The 23,234-nt window shown below is 46.9% G+C and overlaps 1 protein-coding gene across 1 annotated transcript; it reads right to left on the reverse strand.

Annotated features, from left to right (window-relative positions):
* LOC123069277 (sarcoplasmic reticulum histidine-rich calcium-binding protein) lies at positions 1-2,662 on the reverse strand. Its single transcript, XM_044492092.1, has 2 exons — positions 1,296-2,662; positions 1-552 (listed from the first exon to the last, which is right to left on the reverse strand). The coding sequence occupies exons 1-2, from the start codon at positions 2,510-2,512 to the stop codon at positions 372-374; spliced, it is 1,398 nt and encodes a 465-aa protein (XP_044348027.1). The 5' UTR covers positions 2,513-2,662; the 3' UTR covers positions 1-371.
* Between the last annotated feature and the right edge of the window lie 20,572 nt (positions 2,663-23,234).

Below are 23,234 nucleotides of genomic sequence, written 5' to 3' on the forward strand. Positions count from 1 at the left end.
TTCGTGCGAACCTTCCATTCATTATTGAAGCGCACGCGCAGGAGAGAAATAGTGACATTCTGACTCCATGAACAAAGCAATTGAACAATACAGAACAACTCCTTGGGTAACATCTCAAGGATAGAGATAGATTTACTGTGCAGGGATATTACAGGGAGCACAAGCACTTCAGCTAAACAACATAGACCCTGTCAGACACATGCTTCACTAGCGTGCATCCTAGTGATAAACTAACTTTAGCATACCCTAACTACAGATTACTTAAGAAGGCACAAAACTAAACCCATATATACAAAAGACTCTGACTGACTGATTGGGGAGGTACAAGCAGAAAGGTCAACATATGAAGTAAGTGATAACTAACACCAGAGTCATGGAAAGTAGGGGTCCTCCTTATTCTGATATATTGCAAACAACTGCTTCGAGTAACGTAAAGCCATCTTGTGACAGAACTCAAGAGCATACCAATCGTACTTTTCCAAGTCTTGTGCAGTCTTCTTAAGCGGCCCAGCAGCATCACCATCCAGAAGAAACTGCGCTATGTGAGAACCCCTAAACACAGAAAACAACTTGCAGGGTAAGACAAACAGAAACCCAAGTTCAATGCTAGTTCTTGATCTCTTCCTCAATGACTGAAGTAATATGCTGAAGAATGGTAGCAAAAGAAAATATTACCTATGCTAGTGGTGTGTGTTACTTATTATGTGGCAAACAAAATTGTGTTATGTGTTTATGATGCCATAACGGCATAACAAAATAGAACAAAAGCTAAACTTGAGCATCAGAACGAACGATACCTAAAAACTGAGCTTGAAATGTTGACAGTTAAACCTACACCCATGTGGCCTAGATTTCTACACAGGAAAGAGAGGTATTTTGCAAATAGAACTAAACCTATTAGTCTGAGAAGCCCTGCATTATACATGGAAAAGAGAGGTACTTTACAAATAGAACTGAACATCAAGATCAGTACAACACATGGTCAAGTCAATGCAGTATCTGTCAATCCAATGATAGAAAATCTCTTCTTCCCTTAAAGAGTAAAAGACAAAATATTTACTATACAGGAATGTCTAGATTAAAGTTATTGTTGAGGACAAGGCCAAGCTGTCATACAAACAAAATGCTATGCAAACAATGAACAGTCCAAATGATGTCAGGACAAAATAGCAAATGTACACTGTAGTACGTAAATGGTGATACAACTGTGTGCAGAACTGTCGATTAAAGTGCAAGGAAAGAGGGTACTCACAACGCATATACACAAATTAATTACCCTTAGTAATAGGTATTACCTTCGGGCATCTATCTGGTTAAATCCTTTTTTGTTGTGCATGATAGTAGCTTTTTCTGCCTGTTCTTCCTGGGTCTGCTTTCGATAGAGGGCACAAACAGCTTTCAGGCGAAGTTCAGGGTATTCATCAAATGCTGATAGCATCTCTGGCTCAATCTTCCAATCCTTATTCTTGGCATTCCTTTTGCCGCGTATCCTACCCATAAGATCTTTATAAGTTTCCTCGTTGTCAGACTCTTCTGGTCCAGCAGAGGATTCTTCAACAGAATCAGCAGAGTTTTCTGAACAATCTGAATCATCTACTATAAAATTTTCCATATTATCATCCTCTTCTGAATCATCCTCGCTCTCTTCATGCTTCTTGGGTTCAAAAAACTCAAGTTCCCGACGTGTAGGTCGCATCCTCTTTGATTGACCTTTAGTTAACCGAGCCAAGCGCCTTGTTGCCGGAGTAGAACGCCCCTCCATCTGATATAATTCACCATCGTCATCCTCACTCTCAATCCCTGTCATAATTAGAGGTGAAACAGGTTTTTGATTAACCACACGAACACCCTCACTGCCATCCTCACTCTCACTGTCACTGACTCCACGCAATGCACGTTTCCTGCTGCTTGTAACACGCACCTCCCCTTCTCCATGCCCTTGACCATTCTCATCTTCATCCTCACTCTCACTGTCACTGATTACCCGTGTCGCTGCACGCTTCTTGCCTCGCGGCGTGCTCAGAACATCATCGTCATCCAGAATCAAATTGCCATCACACCGAACTCTCCCATGGTCTCGTCCACCACCTCCATCGGCGTCCTTAATCTCGTCTGCAACACCCCTCTTGCTGGTCACCACCCGCACCGCACACTTGCTAGGAGTCGGGACTGGAGGAACGCCCTCCTCCCCGCTCTCCCCGTTGTTGACACCCACAGCCATCCCCTCTTCCTCGCCGTCGCTGACCTCTATGACATCATTCATCGCATGCCCTCCAACGATGTCGCCTGACTTTTGCTTTTTTCCGCCGAGACCCTCCTCCAATCGACCAAAGGTTGGACCCTTTTTGCCTCTACGGTTCACCGCAACTCCCTCAGACATGGCCTTCCTCAAGCGCGCGTTCTCGGCTTCGAGGAGCAAGACCCTAGCCTCCAGGTCGGCGATGCGGGACGACTTGGCGGCGAGCTCGGCCTTGAGGGCGTCGACCTTCTTCGCAATCTCCGCGACGCCCATCTCCGGCGGCGGCGGGCCAGGCCCCGACGATGTAACGGCTGAACCCTAGTGTCGAAGCGGCGGTGGAACCGTGGAAGGTAGTCGGCCTTGCTGCGTTTCTGTCCGGGAGGGATCTGTGTGGGGGGTGAGGGGAAGAGAGAGGCTTTGCGCTTTCTGGGCCAACGAAACGGGAAGTATAGGGAAGTCTAGGACGGATCAACTTCTCGTCTAGTTGGGCTTTGGGCCGAAGACATCAACAAGACGTGGTGTCAAATAGTTACTGCCGCCGGATAAGTCATATATTGTTCTAAAAGTACTATATTACTCCCTCCGTCCCAAAATAAGTGTCTCAACATTAGTATAACTTTTGCAGACTAAGGCATAGCCTAGTGATGGGAAGGGATGCCTTCCCACCCACCTAGGTTCAAGGCACCAATTATAATGTAGGGGTTCCCTTACAGTCTTTCTGTCAAAAAAACATTAGTATAACTTTGTACTAAAGTTAGTATAAAGTTAAGACACTTATTTTAGGATGGAGAGAGTATATAAAAACGGATTTGCCTAAAAAACGATAAGTCATATTGCTCCACTAAAAATAAGCCATATTTTTTCCCAGAAGAAAAAAAGTCATCTTCTGATACGACCTTCCAATCTGTTCATAAGCAATCACAACAATACAGAGAACATCAGAGGTAACAAAAACGACAAGCATGTTCACCAATCATCTAGCAAAACTTGTCCCTTCATTGTCCCTTCATTGCGCTAGAGCGAGATGAAGGTTTGCCGCCTTCATTGTCCCTGCCTCTTGGACCGAGCAAAACTTGTGCTTAGACCAGGACTAGCACAACAGAGTAACAATCATCACTGGTAGAGAGAGTTCTAGATTGGAAGGATCAAACCTGTAAACACAAGAATGAAGATTAGATACGAATTGATCCATCGAAGACCATCACCAATTGAATCCCGTGAGATCCGACAAAGAATGATGTAGTTAAATTCGGCCATTACTAGGATCTTGATGGCGTCGTGGTATAACTAAGGTTTATTGTGTCGTTGGTAACATCTATCTTCAATGCCCCACAACCGGTTCAGTTAGATGAATGCCATGGTATGGTCTAGCCCGACTATGAGGACCTGCTGAGCCTTATCCTCATCGTGGGCCTACCCTGGAGGGATCCCGCCGTCTAATACCATCTCTACTTCTAATGGAGCAGTTGGTAGCCTGGTACGGTTTATTTTCGTCTGGATTTTCTTTGTCCCACCACCAACCACCCTTGTTATGTTGGTTTTCTTATCTGCCGGTTTATTTTTCTCTCCACTCTTTTATTGCAAATCAGCACTTTCCTAACATACAAAAGATCATGGATCTAACTTTCCTAATTTATCCAAATCAACCGATCCTTCCAATAATGCAATTTGTTTTAAGAAACAAATAATAGAATTTCAGGAAACAAATAATCTCTACTCTTAATGGAGCAGTTGGTAGTCTCCGTTCCAAAAAAATTTCGTCCCACCTTCGTCTGGTTTTTCTTCATCCGCCTGCCTCCTCCACCGATCCAATTTGCGGTAACAAAAAAATCGACAACGATGCCGTAGCGATTTCCCTTCGCACGAACAAAAAATTGGGTGACGCCCAAGCCTCCCTAGCATGAAAAAACCCCAGACGAATCGCCCTGGGAGCAAGGACCCTTGCCACAGCCACCATCGCGGAAGTGTCGATGGAAACAACCCATCGCGACCCACGACTCAGCTAGGGTTCCTAGCCTGATGTAGGGTAGAACCCTAGAGGCCGATCTTTCATGTTTGGAGCGGATCCCTACGAAGAACACAAAGAACACGAGGAGGGGAACGCATGAAAAACACGAGAGAACACTCAACCAACGAGAATAAAGTCACACATGTGCTAGATCATCGAAACACAACGGAGTACAAGATCCAAATCCAACACGGGACGATACATAGGTTAGTCGGTTCTTCTCCATGAGGAGGTCTTGAAGAGGGTCTTCTCCGAAAGGAGGTCTTGAATCCAACAAGGATCTTCTCCGAAGAGGTGTCGGTCCCTCGCGGTGGAGTAGATCCGGATGGATGAGCAAAGCTCTATCTCAGAGTATGAGCTAAACCAATGCTAAGTCTAGAAGAGAGGAGGAGGAGTCATTTATATAGGCTAGGGGGCGAAGGGGTACATGGACCTCAGCCCAACACGCGCACGCAGGTGGGGTACGGATGATCCGCGTGAGGAGCCGGATGATCCGGGCTCTGTCCGGATGATCCGAGTGGTGGTCCGGATGAGCTGGTGATGCAGGCGGTGGTGGTGTAGGCCCAGAAGTCCGGATGGGGGTCCGGATGTCCTGATGATCCGGGTCGGTGTCTGGATGGTCTGGCTTCGGGGTCCAGCTTCGGGTGTCTTTGGGCGAGTTAGCCGGATCATCCGGACCGGGGTCTGGATCGTTCGGGCTTTGTCCGGATCGTCCGGGCCCTCGTCCGGATCGTTTGGCTAGCCTGGGACTTGGCGGTTTTCCTCTCCGTCTTCACGCATGTCTTCCGCTTCGGGTTCTTCATGCTTCCTTGCTTCTCCATGGCTAACTCCTTGGCACCTGAGTATACAAAGTGTCTCCGTTTGAGGTAGTAGCAATGTCTCGTGTGATTCGAAAGAGAGTTGTGAGAGGAGTGATGTCACCTCGGTTTCGAGAGCTCTTGCACGTGCTCTAGTCATAGGTCCAAGTGGTGTTGTAGGAGATGTAGATGCGTCCATGGGGATGATCGTGGGATGCTTCGCATCATCCCCCCCCCCCCGGGGAAAGATCTGATGTAACGCCCCAGATTCGATGCGACAGGTGTCTCCTAGTTATTCGCCATCGTTGCCATGTCATTTGCTTGCATGTTGCATTTTTCCATGTCCTCATGTGCATCTCATTTTGCATACGTGTTCGTCTCATGCATCCGAGCATTTTCCCTGTTGTCCGTTTTGCGATCCGACACTCCTATGTCCTCTGGCGTCCCCCTCTTGTCTCTTGTTGTGAGTGGGTGTTAAACATTCTCGGAATGGACCGAGGTTTGCCAAGCGGACTTGGTATACCACCGGTAGACCGCCTGTCAAGTTTCGTGCCATTTGGAGTTCGTCTGATACTCCAACGGTTAACCGTGTAAACCCGAAAGCCCCTTTTCTCTTGCAGCCCAGCCCCTCTTCACCACAGCCCATGAGACCATCCAAATGCCCTCCATGCTCTCGGTCGTTCGATCACGATCGTGCGGGCGAAAACCGCACTCCATTTGGAGTCCCCTAGCTTCCTCTACCTATAAATATGTGTTCCCCTCCGAAAATCCCGCAGATGAAACCCTAGCCCCACGCCGCCTGACGCAACTTCCCCACCGACGGACATGTCCGCTCCACCGCGCCGCCGCCCACGCCCATTCAGCGCCCGCCACGTGGCACCCGCGCCCTCCCTCCGCCGCCGGCCCGCTCGGCCCGGGGCGGGCCCTCCCGGCCCATCTAGCCGCGCCGCCGCGCCTTAGCCTCCCGCTCGCCCGCGACCCCGCCGCCGGCCACCTCGCCGCCGTGTGCCTCGCCGCCCGAGTCGCCTCGCCTCCCGCCGGAGCGACCGCGCCGCCCCGTCGTCCCTCCGCCACCTCGGCTCCGCCAACCGCCGCCCTAGCCTCGCCGTCCCCTGCCGTCTCCGGCATCGCCCGCCATCCGCCGCCGCCTTGTCCGGCGCCGCCGCGCCGGATCGGCGCCGCTCCGCTGGTCCCCGCCGGATCCGCCCTCCTCCGACCCTCGCCGAGCTCGCCGCCCTCCGGCCGCCGCCCGTCGCTACCTCCTCGACGCCGCCGGAGCTCCTCCTGACCCCGCGTCGCCCCGTCGCCGCCTCTCCAACTCCAGTTGCCGCCCCTCCAACTCCGGCGAGCCGTCGTCACCGGACCCGGACCCGTCCTCGATCTGGATCTGGAGGTGGACCAGATCCACCAGTGCAGCGATCCAAACACCCCGTCCCGATGCGGATCCCTCCGTCCCGGAATATCCCTGTCCTGTTTTCTGCGAGGTCTATTTTCTTCTAAGTCCCGGTAATTTTACATTCTGGTGCCCACTTTGACCTGTCATATCTCCATGTCTATAGCTCCGTTTTGCATGCATAATATATCAAAATATTCATTGAGAGATTCTCTTAATTTCATTATATTGTGCCATGCTTGTTTGAGCTCATCTTGATTCTTGAATCATCATTGCAATAGTGCTATATGATGTTATTCTGCTGAAACTGTTATAACTTGGTGATTTGTCATTTTTGTTGCATTTGATGTCTGCATCCTATGAGCATGAGCTCTACATGTGTTTTCAACTATGATATGTCATATTTACAGGGGTGCCATCCATGTATTTTTGTGAGTCTTGTAGTGAGTGCATCAAGCTTGTTAAGTGAGGTACTTGCTGTTACTGTTTTGCTAGGCTGAATCTGTTATTTCGTGATGCTATGTAAACCTGCTGCTACAAGTCATTCTATGCATAATCTGGAGATGTTCACTAAGGATGTTTTGTTATACACGTCATGCTCTATCCATCCATTCCCCTGTTGTCATTTATAGCCTGTTGTAGCTTGTTGTAATCTTGCTCCAAAGTTGTTAAATAATGTTGCTGTCAGCCTGTTAACATGAAGTTCAGTTTTGCCATGAGCTTTGCTAGTGATACGTGCACCCTATGAACTTGTTCTTGCCGTGCTTAGCTTCATAAACATGTCATCTTGCTGTTGGTCACCTTTTCATGCCATGTATTGATCTGTGGTGAGTGGTACAAGCTCACCAACATGCCTACTTATTGTTGTTCCTGCCATGTATGAATCTGTCATATCATTTGCCATGTTTGCATGGATGCTACCATGTTTTCTGTTGATCTTTGGAATTAGGTCAATAAGGGACTTTTGTTCTATGCAATTAGTAGGTTCATGCCATGCCTTTGGTTGCCATAATATGTTCTTGAAGCATGTTGTTTGATAGCACTAAACATTGTAACCTGATGTTATTTCTGTTAAGTCTGAAACTGTTATTATTTGTGATCTTGCCATGACTTTTTGAGCATGTTCTAGTGTTTTCTGGAGATAGCTCAGTGTTCATGTTTTGTCATGCTTTACCTGTAATTCATGCCCATGCCTTTTGTTATCATGTTGAGCTGCCGTAGCATGTTGTTTAGATGTTTGCAAGATGCCTAATTGCTGTTTTGGACAGCTTGTCCTTCTTGTTTCATGTGTATGTGTTGAACCGTTGCTCCGTTTTGAGTGTGCTTTTATATGAAACTTGCTTAGAATTGCATGTAGTTTCATATTATCATGTTGCATCCTTGTTTTGAGATGTTTGCTTGATGTTCGAATGCATTTTGCATCAATGCCATGTTTGACTTGTTTTGCTTATATCTTCTAGGCTGTAGCTCCGAATTAAATGATATTTATATGTAACTTGACTAGAATCTCGTGTAGATCATCTTGGTGCATCTTAACTTTCTGTTTAACAACTTGAACATAGTGTTTATTCAGATCTGGACCAATTTCGAAATTTGCATATGAGGACTTACCGGAATTGTTATATGTTGTTTCCGGCCTCATTTAAACTTGCTTTGATGTGTTTTTTTTTGACCTTGGAGACTGCAGGGCTTGCACCCCACAGCATTTTATTAATGCAAAGAAAAACAAAGGTAGTATAAGGTATCCTCAAGCTGAGGAAGAAAAAAAGCAAAAGAAAGCTATACAAGTAGTGTTGTCCTAATATATACAAAAATACAAAAGAGAACAAAAACCATTCCCCTCAAGGAGGAAGGAAATCAATCCATCTAAGTAAGGCCTCCTTGTGCTTCTGTTTGATTCTATGGGAAAGCAGAGTGAGATCATGAATGAATCGATATCTCCATGCTCTGAAGGAAGGCTTGATGTTCCTGAAAGCTCTGTCATTTCTTACCTTCCAAATGTTCCACCAAGTAGTAAAAACCACCTCCGCAAAGAAAGGTTTGTTGAACTCCTTTCTAGCATGGAAGGCAATCTCCACCATGTCCTCACTATCTTTCCATTCAATCTGCAGATAGGTCCAGACGCGAGCACTGAAGTTGCACAGGAAGAAAAGGTGGTTTCTGTCCTCCAAAATCCCTGTTGGGCATAGAACACATTGTGGTCCCTCCTTAATCTTCCATTGCCTTCTCTGAATCATGTCCTTGGTGTTAACCCTGTCCATTATAACTAGCCAAGCAAACATCTTGATCGACATAGTACAGCAGCTCTTCCAAATCCAGCTCAAAATGGGGTTTGCTACCATTGGCTGGTAAGTAAAGTCATAAAACTTTTTTGCAGTATAAGAAGACTTTTTTCCATGCCTCCATTCCCAAGAGTCATGGCATCTATAGTCCAAATGGAAAGATCCCATTAGGGCCGAAAGCTGCTGAAATTCTTGATAAGCTTGCTCAGTGAGGGGCAAGTAAAAGAGATCTTGCAAGCTGCCAGTCATAAAGACTTTACTTGCTTTGATGTGTTGCTCTTGTATGCATCATCTCTTGCCATGAGTAGCTTCCTGTAGCCTTGTCATGCATCATACTTGACTGAGCATCATGTCTTGTTTATGTGTGGTGTGTTTACCATGTTGTGTGCTTCTTCTCGATAGTTCCCGTTTCGTTGCGATCGTGAGGATTCGTTCGTCTATGCTTGGTTCGGCTTCATCCGTTCATCTTCTTCATGGACTCGTTCTTCTTCTTTGCGGGATTTCAGGCAAGATGACCGTCACCTTGGATCTCATTACTATCATTGCTATGCTAGTTGCTTCGTTCTATTGCTATGCTGCGCTACCTTTCACATGTTCATCAAGCCTCCCAATTTGCCATGTCAGCCTCTAACTTTTTCACCCTTCCTATCAAACCGTTGCTTGGCTATGTTACCACTTTTGCTCAGCCCCTCTTATAGCGTTGTTAGTTGCAGGTGAAGTTGAAGATTGCTCCATGGTGGACAGGATTATGTTAGGATATCATAATATCTCTTATTTAATTATTAATGCATCTATATATTTGGTAAAGGGTGGAAGGCTCGGCCTTATGCCTGGTGATTTGTTCCACTCTTGCCGCCCTAGTTTCCATCATATCGGTATTATGTTCCCAGATTTTGCGTCCCTAACGCGGTTGGGTGATTTATGGGACCCCCTCGACAGTTCGTTTTGAATAAAACTTCTCCAGCAAGGCCCAACCTTGGTTTTACCATTTGCCTCACCACCACCTACATTTCCCTTGGGAGTAATTAACCCGAGGGTCATCTTTATTTTAGCTCCCCCCCCTCGGGCCAATGCTTGTATAAGTGTTGGTACGAACTGAGTAGACTGCAGGGCCCCCTCGGGGAAACTCAAGGTCTGGTTTTACTCATAGGATGTCTCATCCGGTGTTGCCCTGAGAACGAGATATGTGCAGCTCCTATCGGGATTGTCGGCGCATCGGGCGGCTTTGCTGGTCTTGTTTTACCATTGTCGAAATGTCTTGTAACCAGGATTCCGAGGCTGATCGGGTCTTCCCGGGAGAAGGAATATCCTTCATTGATCGCGAGAGCTTATCATGGGCTAAGTTGGGACACCCCTGCAGGGTATAAACTTTCGAAAGCCGTGCCCGCGGTTATGTGGCAGATGGGAATTTGTTAATGTCCGATTGTAGATAACTTGACGCCAGATCCGAATTAAAACGCATCAACCGTGTGTGTAGCTGTGATGGTCTCTTTTCGGCGGAGTCCGGGAAGTGAACATGGTTTTGGGTTATGATTGACGTAAGTAGGAGTTCAGGATCACTTCTTGATCATTGCTAGTTTCATGACCGTTCTGTTTGCTCTCTTCTCGCTCTTATTTGCGTATGTTAGCCACCATATATGCTTAGTCGCTGCTGCAACCTCACCACTTTACCCCTTTCTTTACCCATTAAGCTTTGCTAGTCTTGATACACATGGTAATGGGATTGCCGAGTCCTCGTGGCTCACATATTACTACAACAACAGTTGCAGGTACAGGTTATGCGATGATCATGACGCGAGAGCGATGTTACTTGTTTTGGAGTTCTGCTTCTGCTTCTTCTTTGATCAGGGGATAGGTTCCAGGTCGACAGCCTGGGCTAGCAGGGTGGATGTCGTTTGAGTTTCTATTTGTGTTTCATCTGTAGTCGGATGGTGCTCTTATGTAAGATGATGTTGTATTCATGTGGCATTGTATGCCTTATGTATGTATCCCTATCTATTAGGCAATGTTGATGTAATGATATCCACCTTGCAAAAGCGTTTCAATATGCGGTTCTATCCTTGGTGGGACCTTCGAGTCTCTTTAGGATAGTATCGCATATTGGGCGTGACAAGTTGGTATCAGAGCCTCGACCGACCTTAGGAGCCCCCCTTGTTTGATTGTGTAGCTTGGCCGTTGTTGAGTCTAGAAGAAAACCGTTTTCGGAGTCTAGTTATATCGGAGAGTAGGAATTCTTTTTACTCCTCAGCCCCTTCGTCGCTCTGGTGAGGAATCTTGATGTAGGTGTTTTGAATTACTCCTCTTCCCTTTCAAACTTTCTTTAGGATCACGTAGTTGGTTTTCTGATCGTTGTTCCTCAGCTCTTTTTATCCGGTGCATTTCTCGTCAAGTTGACTCGAGCCTCTTCATCTTTGCCAAGTTCAATCCTCAGTTGTTTTCTTTCCGATCCACCCACCCTTTTCTTCTCGGAGCCGGAGTCTGTAATCGAGTATCCATCCTACTCGTGCGAAGTCTTTGCTTTCTTTCCTTAATGTTTTCAACCGGTGTTTTCTCTTCAAGTTATTCGTCGTTTCTCTCTTCCAAGTTGCCTTTGTTTTCCCGCCCTCCCACCCTCTTCTTCCCAGAGCTTGAGTCTGTAACGACCATCAATTTCATTCATGCAGAGCTTTTTTAGTCTTCCCTCAGTTATTTCAACCGGTGATTTCTCTTTTGTTTGACATTCTTCATCTCTTTTCCGGTGCACTCAATTCAAGTTTTTCGAGTTGATCACATTCTTTTCCTTGGATTAAGTGTTTTCCCTATTTTTTTTTACCTCTCGCCAGTTTATTCATTTCGGAGTTCGGAAGACATCTCAGGAGATTCGTCTGTGTTCCAATTAATTCAAGGTTATCACCTCATTCAAATATTTCAAGTGTTCCGGTGCATCATCTATCCCTTCAACAATCCTTTTCAACGGTGTTTTTCATTTAGTGGGCCCTAACCCACAGGTCTTTTCCCAGGATCTTACTTGACTCTTCTAATTATTCCGGAGCCATTCCTAATTCTTTTCGAGTTTGACGTAAGAATGGATCCCATTAGTCAGATCTTTTCCAAGATCAATTTCAAATCATTTTCATTGTTGGCTCCACCTCTTCGCTTTTCATTCTCCCGGAGTATCTCAGTAATTTTGCTGGTGTTTCTCGTCGTTAGTTGAAGACCGAAGAAGAGTTTTTCCTCTAAATCTTGTCTGTTCTCTCGAAGTTTCGTGGTTCTAGCTTCATGTTATCCTCTCAAATTATTCCATTCGTCAGATATTCTTTTCTAAACCATCCGAAGTATTTCAGGAGTTGATTTGTGTTTCGTTTCACCGGAGGTTATCATTCTAGAAGAATTCTTCGTGCTCACATTTCAGCTACTGTTATCCAATTATCCCGGTGCTTCGTTCAAGTGTTCTTTAATCAGCTCATGATCTCTTTGTTCTTTTGCATCTAAATCCCCTCTAGCATATTTGTTCTTCTAATTCTTCCCGGCGATTCATTCTCTTTCATTACTCATTTTCGATTTCTTACTATGGTTTGTTCAAGATTCTTTTTCCTTGATTATCATTTTAATTCATTCGTTCTTTTCAATCCTACAGGTGGTTCATGAAGACCTTCTCAAGTTTGCAATATGTCACTTCTCAATCCTTTTCAAGAAGAATAAGTAATATGCAAAATCCATCTTGTCATCAATTTAATTTGATGAAGGTTAAGCATACAATAAATCTTATTCTTATTTCATCCAAGTGAGTAATCCCTTCCTTCGGAGTTTGTTCTTGATGAATAAATTCTAGTTTCAAGTGTTTTCATCTTTTATTTTCCGGAGTTTCAAGCTTCTCGCTTGTTCCGTCACGAAGCTCCATCTTAATCATCGCAAGGCCTTAATCTTATTCTTTCCATCATTGAATTTTATCTCGTCATCCTTTTGTTACCGGAGTTCTTCACGGTGGCTCGGCATGATTTAATCCACTCTTCAAGTGTTCATCAAGATTCTTGTTCAAGGAGTTCTAGTATCTTCCTTCTTGCATCTCAAAGTGCAACTAATTCTCCATATTCTTTTGAAGTGGAGTTTTGCATTTTTTTTCGTTCTTCTCATTCCATCTTTTTCTAGTCTTCGGAGGTTTTGTGTTGTTCCTCAAGTCAAGTATCCTTCCATCTTCTCAAGTTCATGTTCTAATCTTTCTATGTTCAGATGGAGTTCACCTAAATTCTGTCATCCTTATTCTACTTCTATCTTGTTCTAACCGGAGTGGTTTCGAATTCATTTTTGTTTCGAAGCTTTGATTCTCGTCATATTCGTCGTTTCTTTTCCTACTCGAGTGTTCTCGACTTTGTTCACCCTCTCTCTTCTGTTCTTATTTCACCTCATCCCCTTTTCCTCCCCGTCTCGGTCCTAAGATCTCGGGACGAGATCTCTTGTTAGTGGAGGAGTGTTGTAACGCCCCGGATTCTATGCGCTAGGTGTCTCCTAGTTATTCGCCATCGTTGCCATGTCATTTGCTTGCGTGTTGCATTTTGCCATGTCCTCATGTGCATCTCATTTTGCATATGTGTTCGTCTCATGCATCCGAGCATTTTCCCCGTTGTCCGTTTTGTGATCCGACACTCCTATGTCCTCCGACATCCCCCTTTTGTCTCTTGTTGTGAGTGGGTGTTAAACATTCTCGGAATGGACCGAGATTTGCCAAGCGGCCTTGGTATACCACCGGTAGGCCGCCTGTCATGTTTCGTGCTATTTGGAGTTCGTCTGATACTCCAACGGTTAACCGTGTAACCCTGAAAGCCCCTTTTCTCTTGCAGCCCAGCCCCTCTTCACCACAGCCCATGAGCCCATCCTAACCCCCTCCATGATCTCGGTCGTTCGATCATGATCGTGTGGGAGGAAACCGCACTCCATTTGGAGTCCCCTAGCTCCCTCTACCTATAAATATGTGTTCCCCTTCGAAAATCCCGCAGATGAAACCCTAGCCCCGCGCCCCTCGGGCCGCTGGACGCAACTTCCCCACCGACGGACATGTCCGCTCCACCATGACGCCACCCACGCCCATTCAACGCCCGCCACGCGGCACCCGCGCCCTCCCTCCGCCACCGGCCCGCTCGGCCCGGGGCGGGCCCTCCCGGCCCATCTGGCCGCGCCGCCGCCCATCGGCCTCCCGCTCGCCCGCGTCCCCGGTGCCGGCCACCTTGCCGCCCGGCGCCTGCGACCTCCGCCGCCGTGTGCCTCGCCGCCCGAGTCGCCTCGCCTCCCACCGGAGCGCCCGCGTCGCCCCGTCGTCCCTCCGCCGCCTCGGCTCTGCCAACCGCCGCCCTGGCCTCGCCGTCCCCTGCCGTCTCCGGCGTCGCCCGCCATCCGCCGCCGCCTTGTCCGGCGCCATCGCGTCGGATCAGCGCCGCCCCGCCGGTCCCCGCCGGATCCGCCCTCCTCCGACCCTCGCCGAGCTCGCCGCCCTCCGGCCGCCGCCCGTCGCTACCTCCCCGACATCGCGGGAGCTCCTCCTGACCCCGTGTCGCCCCGTCGCCGCCCCTCCAACTCCGGTCACCGCCCCTCCAACTCCGGCGAGCCGCCGTCGCCGGACCCGGACCTGTCCTCGATCTGGATCTGGAGGTGGACCAGATCCACCAGCGCAGCGATCCAAACACCCCGTCCCAATGCGGATCCCTCCGTCCCGGAATCTCCCCATCCCGTTTTCCGCGAGGTCTATTTTCTTCCAAGTCCCGGTAATTTTACATTCTGGTGCCCACTTTGACCTGTCATATCTCCATGTCTGTAGCTCCGTTTTGCGTGCATAATATATCAAAACGTTGATTGAGAGATGCTCTTCATTTCATTCCATTGTGCCATGCTTATTTGAGTTCATCTGTATGCCTGAATCATCGTTGAAAAGTGCTATATGATGTTATTCTGCTGAAACTGTTAACTTGGTGATTTGTCATTTTTGTTGCATTTGATGTGTGCATCCTATGAGCATGAGCTCTACATGTGTTTTCAACTATGACATGCCATATTTATGGGGGTGCCATCCCTGTATTTTTCTTGTAGTGAGTGCATCAAGCTTGTTAAGTGAGGTACTTGCTGTTACTGATTTGCTAGGCTGAAACTGTTATTTCGTGATGCTATGTAAACCTGCTGCTACAAGTCATTCTATGCATAATCTGGAGATGTTCACGAAGGATGTTTTGTTCTACATGTCATGCTATATCCAAACATTCCCCTGTTTGCATTTATAGCCTGTTGTAGCTTGTTGTAATCTTGCTCCAAAGTTGCTAAATAATGTTGTTGTCAGCCTGTTAACATGAAGTTCAGTTTTGCCATGAGCTTTGCTAGTGATACATGCACCCTATAAACTTGTTCTTGCCATTCTCAGCTTAATAAACATGTCATCTTGCTGTTGGTCACCTTGTCATGCCATGTATTGATCTGTGGTGAGTGGTACAAGCTCACCAACATGCCTACGTATTGTTGTTCCTGCCATGTATGAATCCGTCATATCATTTGCCATGTTTGCATGGATGCTACCATGTTTTTTGTTGATCTTTGGAATTAGGTCAGTAAGGGACTTTTGTTCTATGCAATTAGTAGGTTCATTCCATGCCTTGGTTGCCATAACATGTTCCTGTAGCATGTTATTTGATAGCACTAAACATTGCAACCTGATGTTATTTCTGTTAAGTCTGAAACTGTTATTATTTGCAATCTTTCCATGAATTTTTGAGCATGTTCTAGTGTTTGTGGAGATAGCTCAGTGTTCATGTTTTGTCATGCTTTACCTGTACTTCATGCCCATGCCTTTTGTTATCATGTTGAACTGCTGTAGCATGTTGTTTAGATGTTTGCAAGATGCCTAGTTGCTGTTTTGGACAACTTGTCCTTTAAACTTGTTTCATGTGTATGTGTTGAACCGTTGCTCCGTTTTGAGTGTGCTTTATACGAAACTTGCTTAGAATTGCATGTAGTTTCATATTATCATGTTGCATCCTTGTTTTGAGATGTTTGCTTGATGTTTGAATGCATTTTGCATCAATGCCATGTTTGACTTGTTTTGCTCATATCTTCTAGACTGTAGCTCTGAATTAAATGAACTTTATATGTAACTAGACTAGAATCTCGTGTAGATCATTTGTAATGCCCCGGATTCGATGTGTCAGGTGTCTGCTAGTTATTCGCCGCCGTTGCCATGTCATTTTCTTGCGTGTTGCATTTTATCATGTCATCATGTGCATTGCATTGCATACGTGTTCGTCTCATGCATCCGAGCATTTTCCCCGTTGTCCATTTTGCAATCTGGCACTCATATGTCCTCCGGTGTCCCCCTTTTGTCTATTTTTGTGAGTGGGTGTTAAACTTTATCGGAATGGCCCGAGGTTTGCCAAGCGGCCTTGGTATAGCACTGGTAGACCGCCTGTCAAGTTTCGTGCCATTTGGAGTCCGTTTGATACTCCAACGGTTAGCCGCGTAGCCCAAAAGCCCCTTCTCTTTGCAGCCCAGCACCCCTTCACCACAGCCCACTAGCCCATCCTAACCCCCTCCATGCTTTCGGTCGTTCGATCACGATCGTGTGGGCGAAAACCGCTCTCCATTTGGACTCTCCTAGCTCCCAGAATCTATAAATAAGTTCCCTCCCCCGAAATTCGCGGATGAACCCTAGCAGTCTTCCTCCTCGCGCCGCCGGACATGTCCATCCGCGCCGGACATGTCCGCCGGACACCTCGCTCCGGCCAATCCAGCGCTGCTACGTCACCCCGCCACCGCTCCCGGCCACTAGCGTCGTGCCACATCGCCCCCAGCTCCTCAGCCCGCGCCTCCTCTCTCTCCCCGCCGCCCGCGGCCCATGGGGCCCGAGGCCGGCCCGCCCGGGCCCGGATCCGCGCCGCCGCCTGCCGCCCGCTGCTCCGCCCAGCGCGCCTCGTCGGAGCAGGAAATCCCCCGCGCCGACCCGCCTCCACCGCCGCATCCCCGCCGGGTTCCCAAGCCCGCGGTCGTCCGCCGCCGCCGCCCGCGGAGATCTCCGGCCCCGCCAGCGCGCCTCCCCGCCGCCTTGCCGGCGCGCCTCGCCGCCGCGCCGCCCGGCCTCCCGCTGCCACCGTGGAGCTCCCGAGGCCGGAGCCCGAGCTCCCCGCCCGCCGTACCTCCCCGCCTCCCCGCGCCTCCTCGCTGCCCCGCGGCGGATCCGGCGAGATCCGGCCGGAGGAGGTCTCCCCGGCCCCGGATTCGTCTTCCCCGTCATCTCCAGCAGCAACTCCGGCGAGTTCCCCGGCGTGCCTCAGTTCCCGTGCCCGATCTAGAAATCTCAAGGTTGACCCCGTTTTTTCGTCCAAGTCCGTTTTTCTGTCATATTTTGGTCCCCTGTTCATCGCACTATTACTCTTTGCATACTACTCCGTTTTGTGCGTGCTATATATCAAAATGTTCTTCATGAGATGCCTTTCATTTTATTCCCTTATGCCATGCTTGTTTGAGATCATCTTGATGCCTGAATCGTCGTTGCAAGAGTGCTATATGATGTTAATCTGCTGAAACTGTTATAACTTGGTGATTTGTCTTTTTTGTTGCATTTGATGTGTGCATTCTATGAGCATGAGCTATACATGTGTTTTGAACTACATCATGCCATCTTTACAGAGGTGCAATCCATGTATTTTTGTGAGTCTTGTAGTGAGTGCATCGAGCTTGTTAAGTAGGGTACTTGCTGTTGCTGTTTTGCTAGGCTGAATCTGTTATTTCGTGATGCTAAGTAAACCTGCTGCTACAAGTCATTCTCTGCAAATCTGGAGATGTTCACTAAGTATGTTTTGTTATAAATGTCATTCTCTATCCATCCATATCCCTGGTTGCATTTATAGCCTGCTGTAGCTTGTTGTAATCTTGCTCTCAATTTGCTAAATAATGTTGCTGTCAGCCTGTTAACATTAAGTTCAGTTTTGCCATGTGCTTTGCTAGTGATCCATGCATCCTATGAACTTGCTATTGCCATGCTTGGCTTCACAAACATGTCTTCTTACTGTTAGTCACCTTGTGATGCCATGTATTGCTCTGTGGTGAGTGGTACAAGCTCACCAACATGCCTACTTATTGCTGTTTCTGCCATGTATGAATCCGTCATATAACTTGCTATGTTTACATGGGTGCCATCATATCTTCTGTTCCTTTTTGGCTCTTGGTAAGTAAGGGGCTTTTGTTCAATGCATTTAATAGTATAATGCCATGCCTTTGTTTGCCATGATAAGTTCCTGTAGCATGTTGTTTGATAGCTCTAAACATTGCAACCTGATGTTATTTCTGCTAAGCCTGTAAACTGTTATTATATGCAATCTTGCCATGTGTTCTTGAGCATGTTCTATTGACTTTTGGAGATAGATCAGTGTTCATGTTTTGTTATTCTTTACCTGTACATCATATCCATGACTTTTCTTTTCATATTGTGGTACTGTAGCATGTTGTTTTGGTACTTGAAAGATGCCTAGTTGGTGTTATGGACAGATTGTTGTTATGACTGAGTGTATGTGTTGCACCGTTGCTCCGTTTTGAGTGTGCTTTATATGAAACTTGCTTGATTTTGCATGTAGTTTAATATTATCATGTTGCATCGTTGTTTTGAGGTGTTTGCTTGATGTTTGTATGCATTTTGGATCAATGCCATGTTTAACTTGTTTTGCTCATATCTTCTAGGTCGTAGCTCCGAAGTAAATGAACTTTATATGTAACTTTACTAGAATCTCGTGTAGATCATCTTGGTGCATCTTAACTTGCTGTTTAACAACTTGAACATAAGGTTTATTTAGATCTGGACCAATTTCAAAACTTGCATATGAGGACTTATCGGAATTGTTATATGTTGCTTCCTGCCTCATTTAAACTTGCTTTGATGTGTTGCTCGTGTATGCATCATCTCTTGCCATGAGTAGCTTCATGTAGCTTTGTCATGCATCATGCTGGTTGTGCATCATGTCTTGTCTATGTGTGGTGTGTTTACCTTGTTGTGTGCTTCCTCTCGATAGTTCCCGTTTCGTTGCAATCGTGAGGATTCGTTCGTCTACGCTTGGTTCAGCTTCATCCGTTCATCTTCTTCATGAACTCGTTCTTCTTCCTAGCGGGATTTCAGGCAAGATGACCGCTACCCTGAATCTCACTACTATCATTGCTATGCTAGTTGCTTCGCTCTATCGCTTTGTTGCGCTACCTATCTCTTGATTATCAAGCCTCCCAAATTGCCATGTCAGCCTCTAACCTTTTCACCCTTCCTAGCAAACCATTGCTTGGCTATGTTACCGCTTTTGCTCAGCCCCTCTTATAGCGTTGCTAGTTGCAGGTGAAGTTGAAGATTGCTCCATGGTGGACAGGATTATGTTGGGATATCACAATATCTCTTATTTAATTAATGCATCTATATACTTGGTAAAGGGTGAAAGGCTCGGCCTTATGCCTGGTGTTTTGTTCCACTCTTGCCGCCCTAGTTTCCGTCATACCGGTGTTATGTTCCCAGATTTTGCGTTCCTTACGCGGTTGGGTGATTTATGGGACCCCCTTAACAATTCGCTTTGAATAAAACACCTCTAGCAAGGCCCAACCTTGGTTTTACCATTTGCCTCACCACCACCTATACCCTTCCCTTGGGTCGGCCAACCCGAGGGTCATCTTTATTTTAGCCCCTCGGGCCAGTGCTTCTCTAAGTGCTGGTCCGAACTAGAGCCACTTGCAGCGCCACCTCGGGGAAACTTGAGGGCTGGTTTTAGTTGTACATAGTGTTCATCCGGTGTTACCCTGAGAACGAGATATGTGCAACTCCTATCAGGATTGTCGGCGCATCGGGCGGTCTTGCTGGACTTGTTTTACCATTGTCGAAATGTCTTATAAACCGGGATTCCGAGACTGATCGGGTCTTCCTGGGAGAAGGAATATCCTTCGTTGACCGCGAGAGCTTATCATGGGCTAAGTTGGGACACCCCTACAGGGTATAAACTTTCAAGAGCCGTGCCTGCGGTTATGTGGCAGATGGGAATTTGTTAATGTCCGGTTGTAGATAACATGACACCAGATCCGAATCAAAACGCATCAACCGCGTGTGTAGCCGTGATGGTCTCTTTTCGGCGGAGTCCGGGAAGTGAACACGGTTTTTGGGTTATGTTTGACGTAAGTAGGAGTTCAGGATCACTTCTTGATCATTGCTAGCTTCACGACCGTTCCATTTGCTCTCTTCTCGCTCTTATTTGCGTATGTTAGCCACCATATATCCTTAGTCGCTGCCGCAACCTCACCACTTTACGCCTTCCTTTCCCTCTAAGCTTTGCTAGTCTTGATACCCATGGTAATGGGATTGCTAAGTCCTCGTGGCTCACAGATTACTACAACAACAGTTGCAGGTACAGGTTATGTGATGATCATGACGCGAGAGCGATGCTTGCTTGCTTTAGTTCTTCTTCTGCTTCTTCTTCGATCAGGGGATAGGTTCCAGGTCAGCAGCCTGGGTTAGCAGGGTGGATGTCGTTTGAGTTTCTGTTTGTGTTTCATCCATAGTCGGATGGTGCTCTTATGTAAGATGATGTTGTATTCGTGTGGCATTGTACTGCCTTTTGTATGTATCCCCATCTATTATGTAATGTTGATGTAATGATATCCACCTTGCAAAAGCGTATCAATATGCGGTTCTATCCTTGATGGGACCTTCGAGTCTCTGTAGGATAGTATCGCATATTGGGCGTGACATCATCTTGGTGCATCTTAACTTGCTATTTAACAACTTGAACATAAGGTTTATTCAGATCTGGACCAATTTCGAAATTTGCATATGAGGACTTACCAGAATTGTTATATGTTGTTTCCGGCCTCATTTAAACTTGCTTTGATGTGTTGCTCTTGTATGCATCATCTCTTGCCATGAGTAGCTTCCTGTAGCCTTGTCATGCATCATACTTGGTTGAGCATCATGTCTTGTCTATGTGTGGTGTGTTTACCATGTTGTGTGCTTCTTCTCGATAGTTCCCGTTTCGTTGTGATCGTGAGGATGCATTCGTCTACGCTTGGTTCGGCTTCATCCGTTCATCTTCTTCATGGACTCGTTCTTCTTCCTTGCGGGATTTCAGGCCAGATGACCGTCACCTTGGATCTCATTACTATCATTGCTATGCTAGTTGCTTCGTTCTATTGCTATGATGCGCTACCTATCACATGTTCATCAAGCCTCCCAATTTGCCATGTCAGCCTCTAACTTTTTCACCCTTCCTAGCAAACCGTTGCTTGGCTATGTTACCGCTTTTGCTCAGCCCCTCTTATAGCGTTGTTAGTTGTAGGTGAAGTTGAAGATTGCTCCATGGTGGACAGGATTATGTTGGCATATCACAATATCTCTTATTTAATTATTAATGCATCTATATATTTGGTAAAGGGTGGAAGGCTCGGCCTTATGCCTGGTGTTTTGTTCCACTCTTGCCGCCCTAGTTTCCGTCATATCGGTATTATGTTCCCGGATTTTGTGTCCCTAACGCGGTTGGGTGATTTATGGGACCCCCTCGACAGTTCGCTTTGAATAAACCTCCTCCAGCGAGGCCCAACCTTGGTTTTACCATTTGCCTCACCACCACCTACATTTCCCTTGGGAGTAATTAACCCGAGGGTCATCTTTATTTTAGCCCCCCCCGGGCCAATGCTTGTCTAAGTGTTGGTACGAACCGAGTAGACTGCGGGGCCCCCTCGGGGAAACTCGAGGTCTGGTTTTACTCATAGGATGTCTCATCCGGTGTTGCCCTGAGAACGAGATATGTGCAGCTCCTATCGGGATTGTCGGCGCATCAGGCAGCTTTGCTGGTCTTGTTTTACCATTGTCGAAATGTCTTGTAACAGGGATTCCGAGGCTGATCGGGTCTTCCCGGGAGAAGGAATATCCTTCGTTGATCGCGAGAGCCTATCATGGGCTAAGTTGGGACACCCCTGCAGGGTATAAACTTTCGAAAGCCGTGCCCGCGGTCATGTGGCAGATGGGAATTTGTTAATGTCCGGTTGTATATAACTTGACACCAGATCCGAATTAAAACGCATCAACCGTGTGTGTAGCCGTGATGGTCTCTTTTCGGCGGAGTCTGGGAAGTGAACACGGTTTTGGGTTATGATTGACGTAAGTAGGAGTTCAGGATCACTTCTTGATCATTGCTAGCTTCACGACCGTTCTATTTGCTCTCTTCTCGCTCTTATTTGCGTATGTTAGCCACCATATATGCTTAGTCGCCGCTGCAACCTCACCACTTTACCCCTTCCTTTACCCATTAAGCTTTGCTAGTCTTGATACCCATGGTAATGGGATTGCTGAGTCCTCATGGCTCACACATTACTACAACAACAGTTGCAGGTACATGTTATGAGATGATCATGACGCGAGAGCGATGTTACTTGTTTTGGAGTTCTGCTTCTGCTTCTTCTTTGATCAGGGGATAGGTTCCAGGTCGGTAGCCTGGGCTAGCAGGGTGGATGTCGTTTGAGTTTCTATTTGTGTTTCATCTGTAGTCGGATGGTGCTCTTATGTAAGATGATGTTGTATTCGTGTGGCATTGTATGTCTTATGTATGTATCCCTATCTATTAGGTAATGTTGATGTAATGATATCCACCTTGCAAAAGCGTTTCAATATGCAGTTCTATCCTTGGTGGGACCTTCGAGTCTCTTTAGGATAGTATCGCATATTGGGCGTGACATCCGACCTCGGATCAAAATCTTCATCACCATGGTATGGCGAGAGGTCTTTGATGTTGAAGATCTCGCTCACATTGTACTTGTCGCTTGGGATGTCGATCTTGTAGGTGTTGTTGTTGTAGCATGCTAGCACGTTGAAGGGTCCATCAGCTCGAGGTCGAAGTTTGGAATTGCATTTGTTGGGTAAGTGGTCCTTGCGAAGGTGTAGCCACACGAGATCTCCAATGTTGAATATCATTGGTTGCTTGTTGACGTTGAGCTTGGTCGCGAGTCATTGTACTTGGTGCTCGATGGTGTGCCTTGTATCTTCGTGCATCTTCTTGAGGTAGCTTGCTCGTGCACTCGCGTCGAAGATGGTGCGCTCTTGTAGTGGAAGAGGTAGAATGTCCAATGGGGACAACGGGTTGAAGCCGTAGACAACCTCAAAGGGGGACTTGCCGGTAGTCAAATATCTTGCGCAGTTGTAGGCGTACTCGGCAATGGGTAGACACTCCTCCCATTCCTTGATGTTCCTCTTGATCAACACGCGAAGTAGAGTGGAGAGTGTACGGTTCGTCACCTCCGTTTGGCCGTCGGTTTGAGGATGGCATGCCGAAGAGAACAAGAGCTTGATTCCGAGCTTGGCGCATAGCGTCTTCCAAAAGTAACTCAAGAACTTGACGTCACGGTCCGAGACGATTGTCTTTGGTACTCCATGAAGTCGCAAGATTTCCCTACAAAATAGATTTGCAACATGTGAAGCATCGTCTATCTTGTTGCATGGAATGAAATGTGCCATCTTAGAAAATCTGTCCACAACAACAAACACGGAATCCTTTCA

This window comes from Triticum aestivum, chromosome 3B (genome assembly GCF_018294505.1).
Source record: "Triticum aestivum cultivar Chinese Spring chromosome 3B, IWGSC CS RefSeq v2.1, whole genome shotgun sequence".
Lineage (NCBI taxonomy): Eukaryota > Viridiplantae > Streptophyta > Magnoliopsida > Poales > Poaceae > Triticum > Triticum aestivum.

Coding starts and splice junctions, on each gene's coding strand:
- LOC123069277 (XM_044492092.1), bottom strand. CDS start 2,512: ATGGGCGTCGCGGAGATTGCGAAGAAGGTCGACGCCCTCAAGGCCGAG. Junction 553..1,295: donor AACCAGATAGATGCCCGAAG/GTAATACCTATT, acceptor TTCTGTGTTTAG/GGGTTCTCACATAGCGCAGT.